Source organism: Sorex araneus, chromosome X (genome assembly GCF_027595985.1).
Source record: "Sorex araneus isolate mSorAra2 chromosome X, mSorAra2.pri, whole genome shotgun sequence".
In the NCBI taxonomy this organism is placed as follows: Eukaryota; Metazoa; Chordata; class Mammalia; order Eulipotyphla; family Soricidae; genus Sorex; species Sorex araneus.
Genome location: NC_073313.1, coordinates 287,388,098 through 287,408,193, shown reverse-complemented (window position 1 = coordinate 287,408,193; position 20,096 = coordinate 287,388,098). Strand labels below are relative to the sequence as shown.

General features: G+C 41.6%; 1 protein-coding gene across 8 annotated transcripts in view; it reads left to right on the top strand.

Moving 5' to 3' along the window:
• The window catches only part of AFF3 (ALF transcription elongation factor 3), a 602,210-nt gene that overhangs the window by 278,598 nt on the left and 303,516 nt on the right, over positions 1-20,096 (top strand). For all 8 annotated transcript variants that reach the window (XM_055122984.1, XM_055122987.1, XM_055122986.1 and 5 more), the window contains one exon: positions 9,460-9,507. In XM_055122984.1, the coding sequence (XP_054978959.1) occupies positions 9,460-9,507 (48 nt within the window). The remainder of the gene's footprint in view (positions 1-9,459; positions 9,508-20,096) is intronic.

Genomic DNA, 20,096 nt, shown 5'->3' with positions numbered 1-20,096 from the left:
AGTAAAGAAGCTAAGTACTTGCCTTGCCACAGGGACAATTCCTGTTCAGTTCCCTGAGCACTGCCAGAGTGAGCCTTGAGCATAGAACCAAAAGTAACCCTGAGACCCCCAGGTTGGCCCAAAGTACCCATTCTCCCCGTACACTGCAACATAAGAATTTCTCTTCCAGGCTAGAGAGCTAGTACAGCAGGTAGGGTGCTGGTTCAATGCTGGCACTCCTGCCCCCACCAGAAATAACCCCTGAGTGCAGAGCCAGGCGTGAGCCCTAAGCATTGCTGGGTATAGCCCAGAAAACTAAAACAAAAGGAATTTTATTCCTTACTCCTAGCATTTCTTATTGCAATTCCCCATTTATTCCCTATTTTTAATTCTAGATTTTACTCTGCAAATCAGTTTACAATGAACTGTTGTTTAATAGATATTACTACTGCCACCATCTTGTGATTTTGTTTGTATTTTTAGCTCTCTACCTTAATATATCCTTTACCTTCTGCTATCATTTTTGTTATTTTATTTACCATCTCAGTACGAAGATGTGTAAAAGGTGTGTGTTGGGAGTGGGGATCAGAGAGGAAGAGATTAATTTGAGTGACACATCAAAAGCAAAAGTAACTTGCTGAGGGGATGAGCCTGATGAAGTGGGGAGGAGGCCAAGCCTCCAGACTAGATAATAGTAGATAATTAGGTGGGCATTGCTAGCCCACCTAATTTCTTCCTGGGTCTTTCCCTCTTTTTTTCTTTTTTTGCAAATGAAAACCATTATAGTTTATTTAGAAATGCTTCTGTGAAAGTCTTCAGGGCTGTGTATCTGATAAACAGTCTTTTAATCCTGCAGGACTGTTTGAGTACTTGCAGACAAACAAGGATTTTAACTTTAGGATGGTAGTATTTTAGGATAAAAGCCCCACCTTCAATGTGCCTGATGAATAGTTAGATGCTTTTTGAAGAGAGAAGGAACACGCATGGCTCTATTTCCTCTGCAATGAAATGCCGTTTCCCACTGATTTGATGGGGGTCTTTTCTCCAGCTTTGCTTTCTCCAAAGCTCTGTTCTTGGCATGATAATAAGGGACTTGCTCTCACAGTGATAAGATCTCCTGGCTCTTTCTTGAGCTCTCCTTGCCCACATCGGTTAGTTCCTTAACACTTCCTGGCAGCGTATGTGGTGTATTTTTAAGTGTTAGCATTGGGGGAAGCAGTTCCATGAAAAAGAAATGTGGTAGACAAGTGTGTAGAGAAGGAAAATCAGCTGGGATTTCTAGCTTTTAATTGAAGTTTAGTTTGAGGTTCAGTGAGGTGAGACTGTTATGACACATTTCAAAATATAATGATAGAAAAATGGGGTGGGTTCATCAAAGTCAGAGTAAATACTGAGCAACAGCTCCAACAACTCAGCATGAAACAACAGCTACAAACCCTCAAAAAATAAAGAGTAATTAAAATGTGCATTGTGCAGCCCTCCTTCTCAGTGGGTACCTTTGCAAGAAAAGTAATAACTTTATTGTGAAATATATAAACACTAATTTGGAAATACAAATTGCATGCCTTTTTATTTTTATTTGTATAAAGTTGCTCAAAGTTTTTCATGAAGATTCATTACATTCAATTTTCCAACACCAATCCTACCACCATTACACTTCCCACCACTATTATTTCCAGTTTTCCCAAGCCTGACCCAGTAGCAGGGCCTAAATAATTTATTTTATATTGCTTGTTATGAATAATTCACTAAAAATGATCAAAAAAGATTTCCTTAGAAGAATGTATGTGAAGATTGTTGTATCTCACCCCGAAGCCAGTAAGCCCTTGTATGAGAGATTATTGTAGGTTAAGCCTTATGTGTTAATATTTTCTTGATCATGATTGGTTGCCTTCTACTTTACATCCCATCCAATGTGGCATGCGACTCCTGGTATAGCAGTAGTGTAGAGTTTAAGATGTGGGTCCAGAAATTCTAAGATTTTGAATGGGTTGATACAGTTGAAGTTAAAATTTTACTGGATGGTGACTTTGAGGTACAGAAGCATCTCTGCAGCTTGTTGTTGTCTTTTGAGATTTATTTATGAATCTCTGGATCATGGCCGTTAATGAGCTTATATGGCACCAGAGGCAATTCGTGGATGTAACTACTGGACTCCTGGAAGAATTGGGAGATAGGGGGAGGTTGCCCATTTCTGACTCCATAAGAGCCTGGAGATTTCAGTCACAAAACCCACATACCTGAGTTTTTCAACAGATTCATTCCTGAATGAGGCTCTCCCAAGTCTGTGGAGTATGGCCATGAACATGGAGGCAATTGGAGTGTGGAGGTTTTTGGCTGCCAGGACTATGTTTGGGGGATTGGTGGGTTCACCTGCCCCCCCTGAGGTGTCGTAGGTATGAAACTCAGCTTGGCACGGGGTCTGGAAGCATCTCTTCAGTTCCACATGCATGTTTTAATCTTGTTTGTAAGCAAAGGAAAAATTTTAAAATGTAAATATAATCAAAGCATAAAACTTCAGTTGTAAGCAGATTTGAGAAAGCCTTTAAGAAAACTAAGGGTCTTCCCCTGTGTCTACCTTAACCTTCTTCAGTGTCCGTATAAAAAAATGAGGTGATATTCTACCCTCCACTTTTTTATTTGTTAATACCATAGAAGGAATAGCTATTTTGAGCTTCCTTTCTTCTATCTTATTCATCTTTGGTTTGTATACATGATGTTGGATGTTGGTGAGAACATTGTCAGCTAATTTATAACATGAAGGGAAGGGGAAACTTTACCCTAATACTATCTGAATTCTTTTGATTCTGCACTCTAGGCATTTTCTGTAACCTCAGCTTGAACCTATTTTAAGGGTTGAGTTTGGAGAGATTTCATGAGGTAATAGGAAATTCAGTGGTGTTGAAGAAGTATATATAGGCTCTCCTGTCACTGCCCTTGCTGCCAGAATTATCCTGGATAAAGTCCTTCTCTTCTCTGTGCCAGTTTCTCCTTCTGATAATGCCATTGAGGTGGCCTCAGAATGGCTCCAAGTCCCCTTATAATTAAAAATTTCTTTAATGCTGTGTCTTATGGAACTGTCTTTTGCAATACAAAAGGCATCCTAGAAATTCCAGTTGCAATATTATTTCTTTTCTCAGGCTCCCAGTGTCCCTGGGAATTAGAAATGCTTGATGTTTTTCATGGGACTATCCACAGTGTGACTTAAGGCCAGGCCTTGGTGAACCCTTGTTAAACTGCTTTTCCTTCACCCCACTTTTGGTGCCTCTTTAACTTTGCAAGAGGCTTTCCAGTAAAGAGTCGCCTAGTGGCTGTTGAGGCCATCATAACTGATGCTTGGAGCTGCCATCAATGACCCCGTGTAATAATTCTGCACACTCTTTCTAGTGTAACAGAAGAGCATTTAACAGAGCATCTGTCCTAAATTTCTTTCAGGATGCAATTCCTTTCCAGAGTAGTGCAGTGAAAATTTAAAAGATTACAGGGGAAAATACTCATAGCAGCAACCTGCTAATTATATACAAAAAACATCAAAGGAAATTGACATAGTATATTGAAGGGAGGCCCAGCCTTAAAATTTTTCACTTGAAGAGTCTTATTAGTATATTGTATACTTGAATGATACCATTGGGTAAACATGAGGTTATTTTTTCCCTGAAAAAAATTTTTAATTTGTAGTGAATCACCATAAGATATACAATCACAAAGTTGTTCATGATTGGGTTTAGAAATGCTCCTGTGAAATGTTCCAATACCCATCCCTTCACCAGTATAGAAACAAGGACCAGGATGACTGGTCCATGGATGGAAGCTTGCCATAAGTGGAAGGGCTGGGGGAGGGCAACTAGGACAGAGAAGGGACCAGCATGACAATGAAAGTTAGAAATGGTCAATCTGGACAAGAACTGAGTGCTAAAAGTAGATAAAATGATATACATGATCAGCTTTCAATACCTGCACTGCAAACTATAACGCCCAGAGGGGTATGTGTGTGTGTGTGTGTGGTGTGTGTATGTGTGTGTGTGTGTGTGAGAGAGAGAGAGAGAGAGAGAGAGAGAGAGAGAGAGAGAGAGAGAGAGAGAGAGAGGAAAAGTGCCTGTCATATAGAGGCAGGCAAGGTGGGGGTAGTGGATGGGGGTGATAAAAAATATGTAACATGAGACTTAAAAATTGTTTTAAGGAAGAAAATCGGAAGTACTTTGAGAATATTAACAGTTGCCAATTTATGAAGTTGAAAGAGAGGAATTTTATTTTATTTTATTTTTGGATCATATCTGGCTGTGTTCCTGACTTTGCACTCAAGGAGCAGGTTTGGGGAACAATGTGAAGTGTCAGAGATCAAACTTGGACTGGTCACATGCCAGGCAAATGCCTTGTCCTCTGTACTATGCCTCTGGCCCCAAAGAGAAGGAATTTTAAACCAAAGAATAAAAATAGGTTTCAAGATGTGTTATTTCACTGATGCATTCATATCTGCAACACTCTAAAGGAGAGCACTCCTGAGGCCCATGGAGTACCGACCTGGCAAGGAGACCATACCAAAGACCCATGGAGTACTGACCTGGCTAGGCTTGACCTATGAGCTAGTCACCTCAGTTGTTGTGGAAGGAAGGAAAGTTGCAAAGTGGACTCTGACCCACTCTGATTGCCATGTCCCCTTGGTGAATCTGAAGAGCTGTCCTGGGATAGAGAATTGGGGATGGGGGAGGATGGTTATTAGATGTGTGTCATCAGACTGAAACTTTGGGGGAAGTAGGAAGGATGAGTGGGGGGAAGGTGATGCCTTAGTAAAGGCCTCTGGGCCTCCTACCCTCTTGTGCTCAGCCCAGTTCTTGGTGCTGTGTTTTGAAAGGCAGACATCATGTTGTGTTTGTGTGCGATGAGTAGCAGTGCGTGTGCCTGATACATTTTGTTATTGATCTTTAAATGATGAGACTAGAATGGAGCATTTTAATAAAGTAATGTTCTTATTGTTTTACAAAGCTTACCTAATGTTCTTACAGAAGTAAAATTTGCCTAAAAGTTAACAAATGATTGTATTAGACTTAAATTTTGAATTTTATCCTTTAAAAAATAATGGGTATATTTTCATGACTCTGGATTTGACTTTAGTTTTACTAGCAAGGTAACAAAAATTATGTAAATTGGACTTCATCAAAATTTAAAATTTCTGTATGCCCATGAAATTGATCAAGAGAAAAAATATTCAACCCAAATAATGAAGAAAATATATTTGAATCATACATTTGATGAGTCTTAAGAAAATAGGAAAAATTCTTACACCAAAAATGTAAGAAATCATGCTTAAAAGGGTTAAGCTAGGAGAGTGAAAGCATAAAAGGCCCCAGATTTGATTCCTGCTACCACATCACTGGGCCAAATCCTGATGGTCACCACCACCAGCCCGGGTACCAAATTACTGGGCTAAGTCTCTCCTCAGACTCTGCTCAGGGATTACCCCCAAAATTAAACTAAATCAATAATTGGGCAAAGGACATTTATTCAACAATCTTTAAATGACCATAAAATGATGCCCTAATGTGTAGAATATGTAATCTCACACATTCTAGGATGTCATTATGAAAAATAATGTGAAACTAGAAAATGAGTGCTGGTGAGATATGAACCTCCACTATTGCTGGCAAGAATGTGAAATGTTCAACCACTGTGAAGACCACTTGGCAGCTCCTCAAAATGTTACACACACAACCAACATATGACCTGCAAATTCAAGGCCTCTTTAAATTCCCAAAGACTTGAAAGCAGGTGTCCAACCAAAAATTGTTCATGATTATTTAAAGCACAGTCACATTGACACAGTGTAAACAAACAAAATGCCATCAAGTGATAGAGGTATCAACAAAATGTCGTATGCCCATATAATGGAAGCTTTTTCAGCTATAGACAGAATTAAGGATGGATGCATGCTACAGTGTGAATGACCCTTAAAGCATCCTGAATAAAACCAGGCAGAAACAAAATGCCAGGTTTTATATGATTCCAGAATTGGTAAGTCCCCCAAGTAAAAAGCAGATTCTTGATTACTGGGGGCTTAGAGAAATAAGGAGGCTGTGAAGTGACGGGGATTCCTGCTTAATGAGTGTGGCATCTTTATTATTTTTTTAATTTTATTTTTTATTTTATTGAATCACCATGAGATAGTTACAGGCTTTCATATTTGGGTTACAATCACACAATGATAAAACACCCATCCCTCCACCAGTGCACATTCCCCACCACCAATATCCCGGGTATAACCCCCCTTCCCGCCCTCCCCCTGCCTCCATGGCACACAATATTCCCCATACCCTCTCTCTACTTTTGGGCATTATGGCTTGGAACACAGACACTGAGAGGTCATCATGTTTGATCCATTATCTACTTTCGGCACACATCTCTCATCCCAACTGATTCCTCCAGCCATCATTTTCTTAGTGATCCCTTCTCTATTCCAGCTGCCTTCTCCCCTCTACTCATGAGGCAGGCTTCCAGCTATGGAGCAGTCTTTCTGGCCCTTGTATCTACTGTCCTTGGGTGTCAGCCTCATGTGATGTTATTGTATTCTCCACAAATGAGTGCAGTCCTTCTATGTCTGTCTCTCTTTCTGACTCATTTCACTTAGCATGATCCCTCCATGTCTATCCATTCATAAGCAAATTTCATGACTTCATCTCTCCTAAAAGCTGCATAATATTCCATTGTGTAGATGTACCAAAGTTTCTTTAACCAGTTGTCTGTTCTAGGGTACGTGGGTTGTTTCCATATTTTGGCTATTGTGAACAGTGCTGCAGTGAACATATAGGTACAGATGTCATTTCTATTGTGTTTATTTTGCATCCTCAGGATATACTCCCAGAAGTGGTATTGTAGGGTCATGTGGAAGCTCAATTTCTAGTTTTTGAAGGGCTGTCCATATTATTTTCCAGAAAGGCTAGACCAGTCGGCATTCCCACCAACAGTGTAGGAGCACCCCTTTTTCCTCACATCCACGCCAGCACTGGTTTCTTTTGTTCTTTTAAATGTGTACCAGTCTGTGGTGGTGAGATGATATCTCATTGTTGTTTTGATTTGCATCTCCCTGATGGCTAGTGATGTGGAACATTTTTTCATATGCCTTTTGGCCATTTGTATTTCTTTTTTGAGGAAGCTTCTGTTCATTTCTTCTCCCTATTTTTGATGGGGTTGGAGATTTTTTTCTTGTACAATTCTACTAGTGTCTTGTATATCCTGGGTATTGAGTAAATGAATGTGGCATCTTTATTCAAGAAACAAGAATGTTCTAGAACTAGAAGATAGTTATGGCATTGGACTGTAGCACTGCCAATAAATTTTACGTGCTGAAAATGTTACATTTTATAATATGTTTATTTTACCACACACACAAAAATATCTGCAAACTATATACCCTCAGAGAAACCCTAGTAACATAATACTGTTGACAAATGAGCTCAACTTTGCTAAAGGATTAAATATACACTTAAAGCACAGCCTGAGGGGTGAGGAAAGGTTCTGGATGGGAATGTATGAGACCCTGGATTGTAGTCCTGTGTCTAGGCCTGCTCTGTTGCCAGGAGGTCCAGGCCTTGGCTGAGGGCGGGACATATCCTCTCTTCCTGGGTGGGAGAAACCTGCAGTGATGTATAGCTCTTTTCTTCCTCTCATCCCTTCTTTTCTGACATCTTACACAGTAAGGAGGCAAAGTGTTTCAAATGGAATAGGCTACCACCATCAAAAGGAAGTAAGTTGGGGATGCCGAGGTAGGATGTTTGGTAGAACCCCATATTATTTAAAAGGCGTAGTGCAGATTCATTCCTGAGAACTACTGAAAGTAGACTCGCTCATTTCTTCATCCTGCCAACTAGCAGATATTTACAGGATTGTGTGACACTGAAAACCAAAGCTCCTAGATGTGTGGCATGTGTATTCTAGAGGGAAAAGAGTTAACTATTGAACTGCAAGTGTGGCATATGCTGGGAAGATGAGGTCAAGTGGTTGAGCACTTCTGCGTTAGGGCACTGCTCTGCCAGAGTCCAAGCTGACCCACAATGTGAAAGATGTCTTGGAATTACCTGGGAGAACCCGGAAGGTTTGGCTGGAATTCCCCAGGAAGACGGAAGGAAGAGAAAGAAGGAAGAGTGGGCGATGGTGAAGATAGCCCCATTCTAGGGCCTCACACCATGCTGGGCCAGAATTCTTGCACTGAAGAGTACAGACAATATTGCCCCGAGATCACAGAACTTCTTCTAGCTAATGCTCTTTGTGATCCCATGAATATTCCTCCTTTATGTGGGCTGTGCAGTATGCAGCACAAAGTGTCAAACAGGAAACAATGGGCTCCCTTGTTTAATGGCACCTCACTCGGCTTTCTATTCCCAGCATCTCTAGAACTTCCAGTGTTCCTTCCTTTGGCTGAGATCTGCAGCCTCCATTCCTCAGAGCCCTAAGCTGTGCCTGGCAGGCGGCCTGGGTTCCAGAGCAAGCAAGAAATGTGCCAGGTGTGGGGCGAAAGCACACTTCTCCATTCGGTCTTTCAGTTTTCAGTCCTTCAAGCCAGTGAGGCTGGGCTCTGAGGACAGTGAGACTGCCAGCTTCCAGCTTCCGCCTAAACCACAGCAAACAGTTGTATTTGGGCAGAGCAGGCTGTGAACTGAATCAACATTTTTTTGCTTTTTGCTTTTTGGGTCACACCTGGCGATGCTCAGGGGTTACTCCTGGCTTTGCACTCAGGAATCACCCCTGCCAGTGCTCAGGGGACCATACGGGATGCTGGGAATCGAACCCGGGTCAGCCGTGTGCAAGGCAAACGCCCTACCCCACTGTGCTATGGCTCCAGCCCTTGAATCCACATTTTAGAAATGCTTCTCATTTTTTGGATTTTGAGATTTGTTTGGGTGTTTTGGGTGCATTGGCTCTTTTTATTTGGGTAAGGGATGGAATTGGGCCACACCTAACTGTGCTCAAGGCTTCCTTATGGTTCTCTGTTTTGGGGATTGAACCCAGGGTGGCTTCATACAAGGCAAACTCTGTACCATGGGCTATCTCTCTGGCCCCCTCACTGACTCTCTGTAAATGACCAGGGGAAGTAAAATACTAACAGTAATAACTCGTTACTTGACTATAATCTTCCTGAAATCCTATACTATATTCCATGTATTTCATTCTCTGTGTGTTTCATGCACAGGCAGGGCTTATGAAGGGACCAAGTTCCATTTTTATGTCTGCTCCACTATTGCCTGTGCAATGCTTCCATTTGGACAGAGCTCACACCAGCGGGAGTGTATTGTACCCCTCAGAGGCTCGCCCTCTTAGCTATGCTACAGGTGAAGGGCCCAGAGCTTCCTCAGGGCCGTGTGGTTCCCTGGGCTGGCCTGTGACCTGTGGAGGCATTTCCCCAGAGTAAACTCAATGTTAAGAGTCTGTTTTCCTTAATAGTCAGAAATCTAGTCTCTCAGACTTAATTTTATTCTCTCTTGATTTCAGGAGAGCAGATCTGGAGAAGCCAACAGCTGTGTAGAAGAAATAATTCGGGTAAGGATGTTCCTTTATAAATCTTATCAACTGGTTGAACATAGAAAGCCAAATGAGGTGTCATTAACCAGGGAGCCCATTGTTTCCTGTTTGACACTTCCCTTCCCTGAGAGTAATCGCATAAACTGCCTAAGTGACACTTCACAAAACAATGTTCCTCTTAGAGAGCCCGGGAATGTACCTCCAACTGGCGCCTGTGCTCAAGGCTGATTAAAGTGATGAGGTGGAAGTCAGAAGGAACTGAGGTGCTCAGGGAGCTCCTCTCACTGCTGGGTGCCTGTTCCCCACCCTGCCTCTTAGAAGCATCCTTCAGTAGCCGGCGCTTCTGACGCATATACAGGTTGCCTGTTATTTTCCTCCTAAGTATAGTTACAGTCAGAAGCTCTGTGGCACGGAGGCAGTGCTAAGTGTCTGAATATTTATTTCTGCATGACTTTTCATGTTATTATTATTATTTTCCCATTGCTCTATAGCCTGTCCTTTTATTATCAGTATCCATAGTGGTTTCTCACCAGGCACCACTTTTGCACCGAAACTTTTTATTTATTTATTTTTAATTAGTGAATCACCGTGAGGGTACAGTTACAGATTTATACATTTTTGTGCTCATGTTTCCCTCATACAAAGTTCGAGAACCCATCCCTTCACCAGTGCCCATTCTCCACCACCAGTAAACCCAGCATCCCTCCCACCTCCCCAGTCCCATCTCCCCTCACCCCACCCTGCCACTGTGGCAGGGTATTCCCTTTTGTTCTCTCTCTCTAATTAGGTGTTGTGGTTTGTAATAAAGGTGTTGAGTGGCTATTGTGTTCCGTCTCTAGTCTACATTTGGCATGCATCACCCTTCTCCCGCATGGCCTCCGACCACATTTTACTTGGTGTTCCCTTCTCTGAGTTGCCCTCTCCCCAGAATGTGAGGCCAGCCTCCAAGCCATGGAGCCAACCTCCTGGTACTTATTTCTACCATTCTTGAGTGTTAGTCTCCTACTCTGTTATTCTATATTCCACAGATGAATGCAATCTTTCTATGTCTGTCTCTCTCTTTCTGATTCATTTCACTTACCATAATACTTTCCATGCTGATCCACTTATATGCAAAATTCATGACTTCATTTTTCCTAACAGCTTCATAGTATTCCATTGTATAGATGTACCAAAGTTTCTTCAACCAGTCATCTGTTCTTGGGCACTCGGGTTTTTTCCAGATTCTGGCTATTGTAAACAGTGCTGCGATGAACATATAAGTGCAAATGTCATTTCTACTATACTTTTTTGCTTCTCTGGGATATATTCCCAGAAGTGGTATTGCTGGGTCAAATGGGAGCTCAGCTTCTAATTTCTTGAGAATCGGCTATATTGTTTTCCAAAAGGGCCAAACCAGTCGGCATTCCCACCAACAGTGTAGAAGGGTCCCTTCCTCTCCACATCCTCTCCAGCAGTGGTTGCTTTTGTTCTTTTGGATGTGTGCTAGTCTCTGTGGTGTGAGGTGTGCACCGAAACTCTTAAGGTTGATTGTTCTGCCAGGCTTCTTATTCCTCACTATTCAAGCTCATAATCAGGATGTCACCTTTAACCCATATTTTTCTTCACTTATATATTTTCCAAGGGAATAACCAAATAATTTATGGTTCTCAGAAAGCTAATATTCCACTGAGAAAAAAAATAGAAATGCTAATTTCCTATTTAAAAAAGTCTTTATTTTAACATGTTTTTAATTATTTCGCATCCTGGATACTTTTTCTTGAGTTTCTAGTGAATTATAATAATGCAGTTATTTAGTTTAAAGTTTTATATTAATCTTAATTTTAAATATTTATTCAAGGACAAGATTTTTTATTTTCATAAACCATTTTGTCACAAATCTTTTTTTTTAAGTTTGCAAAAACAATTGAGTTTAATTTGTAGTATTCATGATGATGCTTTTAAATTCTGGCGGAGATTTATATAAAAAAGGCTTGTCAAAGTGGGTAGTTTCTTTCTGGTCTTTAAGTATATGTTAAATAAGATGCTGTATTGTATACTGCCTGTCTCTACCAGGAGGCTTTGTTACACACTAAGCAATGACAGTGTGAGGTGAATCCCGAAGAAGTGGGGGTGCTTCAGGAGTGCAGTGATGGGTGTTGCTCAGGAAGCCTAAGCTCCTTGCGGAGGAGGTGAAGGGACAAAGCAGTGTGACCCAGCAGACACGGTGCATTGCCCTTCGCGGTGCTAGTTCCCGTGGACAGTCTTCCTAGAGCCTAATTTTTCTTACTGATTTTCTCAGACCTTGTAATCAACTTAGGTAAGTGTGATAGGGCCATGACTGGCAGGGGCTCTTTCCACTTGCAGCCCTCCTGTGTAAGAGGTGACTGTTCCTAAGGAGGAAGAGAAGGAAGAATGCCTGAAAATGAAGCTTGGGGCATTGGTTTCACAGCTGTTAGTGCATGGCAAGAACTCAGAGAGTGGTGGTGGCCAGTGACCGCCCACCTGCCTTCTTGGAAGTGACAGTGTGCTGCAGGAGATGGGTTCTGATTGTTTTAGTGCCACATACATAAATGTTAGACATCTACTGTGTTATCTCGGGTTTTATAAGACCTTGTTTGAGATTAAGTAAAGATTTCTTGAGGAAGAAATGTTTGAATTACTCCGGGAGCAGCGGTGGGGGGAGTGAATGGAAAATCTACCTAGAGCAGAGGGGTGAAGTTCCAAAAAAGAAGAGGGACAGCCTGCCTTGTTTGACACCAAGAGGAAGGGTAGGTCAGATAGCCAGAGAGTAGGTGGGGAGTGTGGCCAGGACAGATGGGACAGTGCCTTGGGGCAGGGAAGAATTTGGGCAGGACCGTGAGGGACCAGTCCTTTAAGTGTACGGCTGGGAAGTCATGGAGAATGGGCTGAGGAGAGGGCAGCTGCCACAAGTGAAAGGCACATGGGAGGCCGCTCACAAATGTATGAAATATCAAGGGAGGGGAATGCATCACGAATTGATTTTCAGAAATGCTAAGTTTAAAGTGCATCTGAGTCACTAAAGAAAACAAGGAGAATATAGATGGACATAGATGCGGCTAAAACAGACAAAAGCCCACAGATGCATGAGGATAGAGCACAATACACAGGTCTCGGTGCCGACCAGGATTCTGTATTCATGAGCGTGGTGACAAATACTACCCTAGAAACAGATAAATTCACATGAAGAGAGACTAAAGATAGAGGAAACCATGAGAATCTAAAGTCTAGCATTTGGAAATCAGGAAAAGGAAGCTGTTGTAAGAGGGGATAAGAAGAGAAGCTGAGGGAGATACTGTGACAGTGCAGAGACATGGGAAAGAGTGAATCCATCTCACAGAATACAGACTTTCTAACAGGAGAGATGAGAATGAAAAACCACCCAGGTTAAGGGTGGAATTAGGTCTTTCAGAGGCAAGCATAATGTACTACACAGATTTTGGTTTATAATGACACCCATGCAAAGCCTCTGTGAAATTATAATGTGATACTATTTCAATAAGATATTAAGACGGCTAGTGGACAAGACAGCAAAAAGTCTGTTGGTGACCATCCTAAGTGTGTTTCTGTGGATTGTAGAGGCAGAATTCTCAGGCTAGAACCAGGAAATTGTGTCAGTGTGTTTAGATGTGATCAGTTTTATTCCAGCACGGTTTCATTTTCCGTAAATACATTGGCCACTATGGACTGATGCAGAGGGAACATTTGTCAAGCCACGCTATGCATGAACAGTTGTCTAAGTCTCTTGCCTGTGTTACTCATTTTACCTTCTTAAATGCCATCAGAAGGAGGCATTAGCAATTCCAGTTCCCCCAGGAAAGGTGACAGATATCCCCTGGCCCAGAGGACATAGCTTGCAGGCCACACCTGTCTGCTCTCAGCACCCCTCTCTGAACCACTGCTGTCTCATTGAATGAGGGTGTCCCTGGCTCATTGAAACTTCACAAATACTTCATTGAAGGCCAATTTTGCCATTCCCAGGTGTTTATGATTTGAAAGTGCCAGATTATTCATTTGTGCTCTTGAACTCACAGACTTTTTATGGCTAATGTCAAAATAATCTTTAAGCTTCTTTTTTCCCCCTCCTCTTGATTTTTGCTGAGGTGATTGTTTTCAAGTCGTTTGAATATTGCTTTGTGTTCTATAGTGTAATTATTTTTTATTCTTACTCAGAATTTTAATCCTGGGACCTAATCAATCTCTATAATATTACAAAAATGTACTTAACCAAGGGAAAAATTATAATCATGTCTATAGACATGGGTGATAAGGGCTGGAGGCTCTTACGTTTGTTACAGACAGTTGTCTAAGTTATAATATATTTCATCCTTAACGGTTCCAGTGCTGTAACATTGAGGTACTTTTCAAGCATTATTCATTAATGTAGAATGACATTAACATTTGTTCAGCAAATAAAATTCACATACAACTTAATGGGTGGCACAGGGCCAGAGATTGCATGGTAGATGGCTGTAGGCGGCAGCAGTCAGGGGCACTACCCATTCCATTGCAAGCCTTAGTCAGGAGAAAGCTGTTAGTGTGTGTGTGTGTGTGTGTGTGTGTGTGTGTGTGTGTGTGTGTGTGTGTGTGTGTGTGTGTGTGTGTGTGTGTGGTGAGTCATTCCAGCACAGTTCCCAAGTAGCCCACCTTCATGACTTTCCCTAGTGATTACTGCTTTAATCACCATTTCCTGTGAAACATTTGTAATGGATATTTGTATAGAGTTGCATCTCTCGCTCTGTATACAGAGCAACTGGTACTTGTTTAAATTCTGGAGACCCAAACCAGTTTTCTGGAATTGTGACCAAACATACTTTAGCCAGTTAAAGAAACTCATTTCCCTTGGTTTTCTCAAAGCCAAGGATCCTCCTAGACCAGCTTTTCGCACGGGATTCTGGAATATCTGTGAGTGAGCAACATATGAAATGTGTGTCACTCTGGTCTTTTCACATTCAGCTGTGCTTAAATGTCTGCCTGCTTTGTAACCAAAGGAAAAAACCCAAATATTAGCTACTCTCTGGGGAAAATTGAAAACAAGGAAATGGTGGGTTATAAGTACCTAGTTTGGGTCATTTGCAGAATTAAACCCAGGTCAGATCTCCCTTGCTTCAGCCACACAGAGTTTATTCCCTAATCTTGATGGGATAACTTATTTTAGGTTTTTTTTTGAATAGGAATTATTTCATTAGTGACGAAATAAAATCCATAAATGGCAAAATAAATCTGGGCCCCTATTAGAATAGCCCATTACATGTGGCAATAAAATACAAGTAGACCTGAGAGAGACAAAGGGAAGTTCACCATGCAAGAATGACAAGTCTTATCCAAGAGAAAACCATGCTTAAAAGTGTTTTCTTTCCTTTTTCTTTTAGCCATTTGAATGGATACAGAGAGAAATATCCTTTATATTTTGTTGATGCATTTTATGCCCATCATTTTATTAGACCTTCTGGCTACAGCCACAAAACCATATATACAACCAAAAGCCATAACTACTGTGATTTATAATACTATTAGCGATAAGGTTTCAGGCATCCAACCCTCCAACCCAAAACCCTCCAGCAGAATGTCGGCTTCCCTGCATTACTGTCTTGGGGTCTCTTCCAAGTCCTTCTCCCACTTTCCCCCCAGTTCTGTAAAGCAGCAATTGGGTTCAGTTACCTTGGCCATTTGTTATCTCCATAATCTGTGTCTTTATATCCCACCTACAATTCGGTCCGTTTTACCGACCGAGGGTGTCATTGTGTCTCTGAGGGGTATCCAGATGTGTCCTAGTTTTGAGGGCCGGTGGGCTGTGCTCTGTAGACTTCCTACTCCTTACACTGCAGAGGGGCTCAGTTCTAACAGAGATAGAGCAGGAGGTCACTTCAGCTCAGGCTCTGTTCTGAGCCCACAAGCTTTCGGGTGATGGCCAAAGGAACCAGCATCCCCAGGAAGCTGCTTTGGGAGAGAATGCATCTGCGCTTCTGGGTTTTCCTGTTTTATTTATTATATTTATATAATTATATTTATTATATTTCATGCTCGGCATCAGAAGTCGCAATGGTTTTCCCTGAAAGACATGATGCACACCTCATTAGAACTCAACTTGGGGAGAAAACCAGGTGTTAGAAGCCTAAGGATCTACGGGCCTGTGGGAATACACTTCCTGCCTTGAAAGTAGTGGGTAAATTCTGACCCCTCAGTGGGTATATTTTCATGGGTGTTTGTCAGTGTTTTGCTCAGAGGTGCTGAATGGGAGAAAGGAAGCCAGTGTCATGTGAACACAAGCTAGATGCTGTTGGGTTCCAACTAATCTACTAAGGCTTCATGCCTCTGCTGCCTCACAGCCAAGTAGAAGTGAGCTGGCAGGCCAGATGGCACGAGGTGCTTCCTCCTGGCAATGTCAAGGGCACGGCTTTGCACTTTCCCATAAATATTTGGAAAGCATTCGCGCTGCATTCTAGTACCAAGACATTAAAAATACTTTTTTAAAAAAAGATGTTTGTTCTTCTGACCTTAGTAGTTACATCAACAGAACAAAGACATTAAGACTAAATTTAACTCAGGGGCCAGAGTAATAGTAAAGAGTAAAGCGGGTAGACACTTGCCTTGCACGTGGCTGACCCATGTTCAGTCCCTGGCATCCCATACGGTCCCCTGGGAACACTGCCAGAAGTGATCTCTGAGGACAGAGCCAGAAGTAACCCCAAGCATTGCTTGATATGAGTCAAAACAAACAAATAAGCAAAGACTGAATGTAACTCAAAAAGAAGTAAGTACATTTGCTCAACACATTAGAACACTGCCAGAGCAGGCAGTGCAGTGCTCCTCAGGACGCTGGCATGCAGTGCTCCTCTGGATGGTGGCATACAGTGCTCCTCTGGATGCTGGAGAGCAGAGTTCAGCTTTAGCAACACAGAGTGTAGGTGGTGGGAGGGAGGTCCTCTCAGAATGTGCATGGCCCATTGGACCATATTTGTTCATGCTCAGAGGCCACCAGATCTCAGCATGTTCATCATGTTTTGCTGCTTTTCATTTCAGCTTCTCCTGATTTTCAGAAAATAAGCACTTAAGTTTGGATTAAGTGAAATAATTTTTTGAGTCCAGAAGGGAGATTTACAATTGCAGTGTCTTGTTTTTACTTGACTATGTAGAGTTGAAAGTACTAATACAAGTAAAACTACACCATCTTATGATACTTTTCAACATATAAAATTCCCGAAGGATATACTTACTTTTCATCTGAGTCTTTTTTTTTTCAAGTACTATCCTCCAACAGTAAAATGCTAATGTTTTTCTATCAATTTCCTTTTGTGTTCTTTGCTAAATTTATTTAATAGAATCAATGGATCTTTTCTCTCTTCCTTGTTTCTGTACTTAAGTATAATACAAGTATATACATCCATTGAACGTTATCAGTTGACTAGTAACCAAAACTGAAAATGACTAATAGAATTACTATATGTTATTTCACATTTTTAGTCAGCTCTGGTATTTGGCTTAATTATTTTGCTAAATTTATTAGTCACATGTATTTTAGAGTAGTTTTCCTGTGTTCCATCTGCTGACAGATCTAGAACGTTCCCGAGCCTCCCTCAGGTGAGAAGAGCGCCCCTTCTCTTGCCTGGGGCTCCTTCTAGTGTGGATGCAGGTAATCTGCTGCGTCAACCTCAAGCTGGTCAGTTCCTCTCTCAGCTTCTCCTCAACTGCGGCACTGTGAACAGAGAGGCTTGTTGTCCATCTGTATTCACTGAAGCTCCTGTGTCCTTCTGAAGTGGACTTCCCTGCCCAGCCCCTTGGGGCCTTCACTCCCATTTTCACCCACACCAAAAAGCATCTTCTCATCTAGTCCCCGAGCACAGACATTAGCTGGGCAGCGATGCTGCTGGTACAGCCGGGCTTTAGGATGCTCATGTGTCCCCCTCTCACGTCTAGGCTCATTTCCAGATGATGGCCAGGGCTCCTGGTTTCCCCCAGACCTTGCCTTCTTGTTACCATCCTTGTGTTTCTCAGACTCTTGTCTGGCCTTCTTTTCACCAGACTAATTTCCTCAGCTTCACCTATGAACCGTAATGGCTGTTGAGTATAGTTCCTTAAGAAACTTGTGCTGCTGTTTTGGGGGCATACTTGGCAGTACTCAGGACTTCTTCCTGCCCTGTGCTCTGGGGTCACTCCTGGCAGACTCAGGGGACTATATGGAGTTCCAGGGATCCATCCTGGGTCAGCTGCATGCAAGATTAGAGCTCAGGTGTATTTCCTAAGCCCAGGTCTATGATCTGCAGAGGTTGCCTGCCCTGCTGTCTGTGGCCCCCCAAGGAGACGTGGGCCCCTTTGCCTAAGGTCAGCTCACATGTCCACTGCATTCTTCCTCATTGTGCTGTATCTGCCTTCAGTCCACTGCTGGGCCACTAGTTGCTGCTTCCTTTTACCTCATCATCCACACCCTTTTCCGCTGAGGTACAGGGTTCGAAGTGTAAAGTTGTCAGTCAGCTACTGCTGGTGTCCACAGTGGGAGAGATTAGTCCTGTCTCTGCCACTTGTATCCTGGTGGTCTCTCATGACACTGAGCTTATTGTTTTGATAGGTAATGAGAGTAATGTACATGTTGAATATATCAAGATGATAAATTTGCAGGGCTAATTTGGTTAATTACCATGTTGTTGTTCATAGACTGAAAGTACAAGTCAGAGATTTCTACTGTATTACACCCTTGTTATAAGGGTTTTTACAGCAATCAAGACATCTGTCCAAAGTGTTCAACTAAGTTATACATTTTTAATTGTATTAATTTCATGAAAAACATAGTGTTATTTTTTAAGTTAAGGGCTATAAAGTTACACTGACTTGCCATAGATTATCTTTGTCTACAGGGGGGTTTAAAAGAATTCCTAAGAGAGAAAATAATTTGAACATTGAAGAGATAAAGGACTCAAAAAATCAAAACATCTACCACATTATCAATCCTATATTTTGTAAAGATGTGATTACAAAATATAGTAATACAAATATAGTAATACAAAATATAGTAATACAAAATATAGTAGGGGACCAGAGATAGACCTGCCCAAGACCTGCATTCCATCCCCAGCACTGAAAAAATGAACAAATAAATACATATCCAGAGGAAAGGGTTGGGCCTTAGGGCTCAAACATTTTCTTTAATTTCTTCTCTCGTATCTATTTGCATGTTGTTGTGATTTTCAGTGCTCTCCACACCAACCAGAGTAGGTGGCATAGTCTGCCTCATTCTAACTATAGTTTCACACCTGCCTGTCTGCACTTGGTCCTTCCATTCTTGTGCCCAAGGCCGGGAGTTCAGGAAAGCTCTGTACTGCCCTTTCCTGAGACCACAGAGTACCTTCCTCAACACCTTCAACTGCTGGTAAGAAATCCGTAATGGTAAATGTCCCCCGTGACTACAGATTCTAGGGTTAAAAATACTCACCGGGCTAACTCTGGCCAGCTCACTCAGAGCTTCTCTCCATATCCTGCCTCACTAGAAGGTCTTCACAAGAACACAAGTGTGTATTAATTCTTGCCTGAATTTTCGAAACAGTTTCAGAAATCTATGGGCAGTTCACTAGTCGTATTTTCATGACAATGTTTTTATTTTAATTATCATACTTCTAAATAGAGGAAAATAGTTCTGTGGAATTTAAAAATATTAGGAATTTTATATCTTGTTCCTAATTTAAGAAAAAAAAACAAGTTTTTATATGAACATTGATTAGCCTTTCAAAACCTGACTAAAAGTCTAAAGATCAATGTACTTATTGACTTGCCATGCACAGTAATTTAAAGTCTATTCCTCAGCTATTTATAAATATCTTTTAAATATTCTCAAATATAAATTTATTCTTGCATATAAAATGCATGTTTTCAGGGCAATTGCCTTAGGATTTCATGTTAATTGATTTAACATTGCTGGACTATTTGAATATGTGTACTTCCTGAACCATTTTAGCCCTTCCTTTTCTGGCCCTAACTTGGAGTATTATGGCTTGGGTCAGTCCTCAAACATGTTTTGTTTATGAGACAGCTACAGGGAAGAATAGACTTTTTTAAAACTCCTAAAAGGTTCACAACCTCCCAATACCTGAAAATCAAATTGTGGATTGGTGAATCAGGAACTCAGCTTCCAATGAGAAACGTACTTGAAAACTCCCTTGCACGATAACCAGAGAGAGAGGAAAGGGCAGAAAGCAAGTCCAGCCCCAGTGCAACAAGATGGTGTTTCATAGAAAAATGAGGATGAGAAGTTCTCTCCAGACAGGACAATAAAAACCTCTCGTCTGCTCTGCAAAATAATCATTTATCATTCTGACTTTTTAACTTGCTGTTTCCTTGTTTTTTCAGTGAAGTCTTTTAGTATCCCTGCCACATAGACTGCCAGCCTAGACTCTAGAAGAAGACAAGCAATGTACACAAAGTTCCTTTTTGAGGTTCACTAGTTATTGTTATATGAAATGAGGACCCCACTGGGATATGAATAAAGACTTGAGAGCAGATGCCTGAAACGTTTAAGCTGTGTAGATGGGGGGAGGGGTCACGGTAGCTGGAGTCATCTAGAAAGATCATCAGCAACCCTTGGATAGTTGAAGTGATTAATCACTTGAGCACAAAGG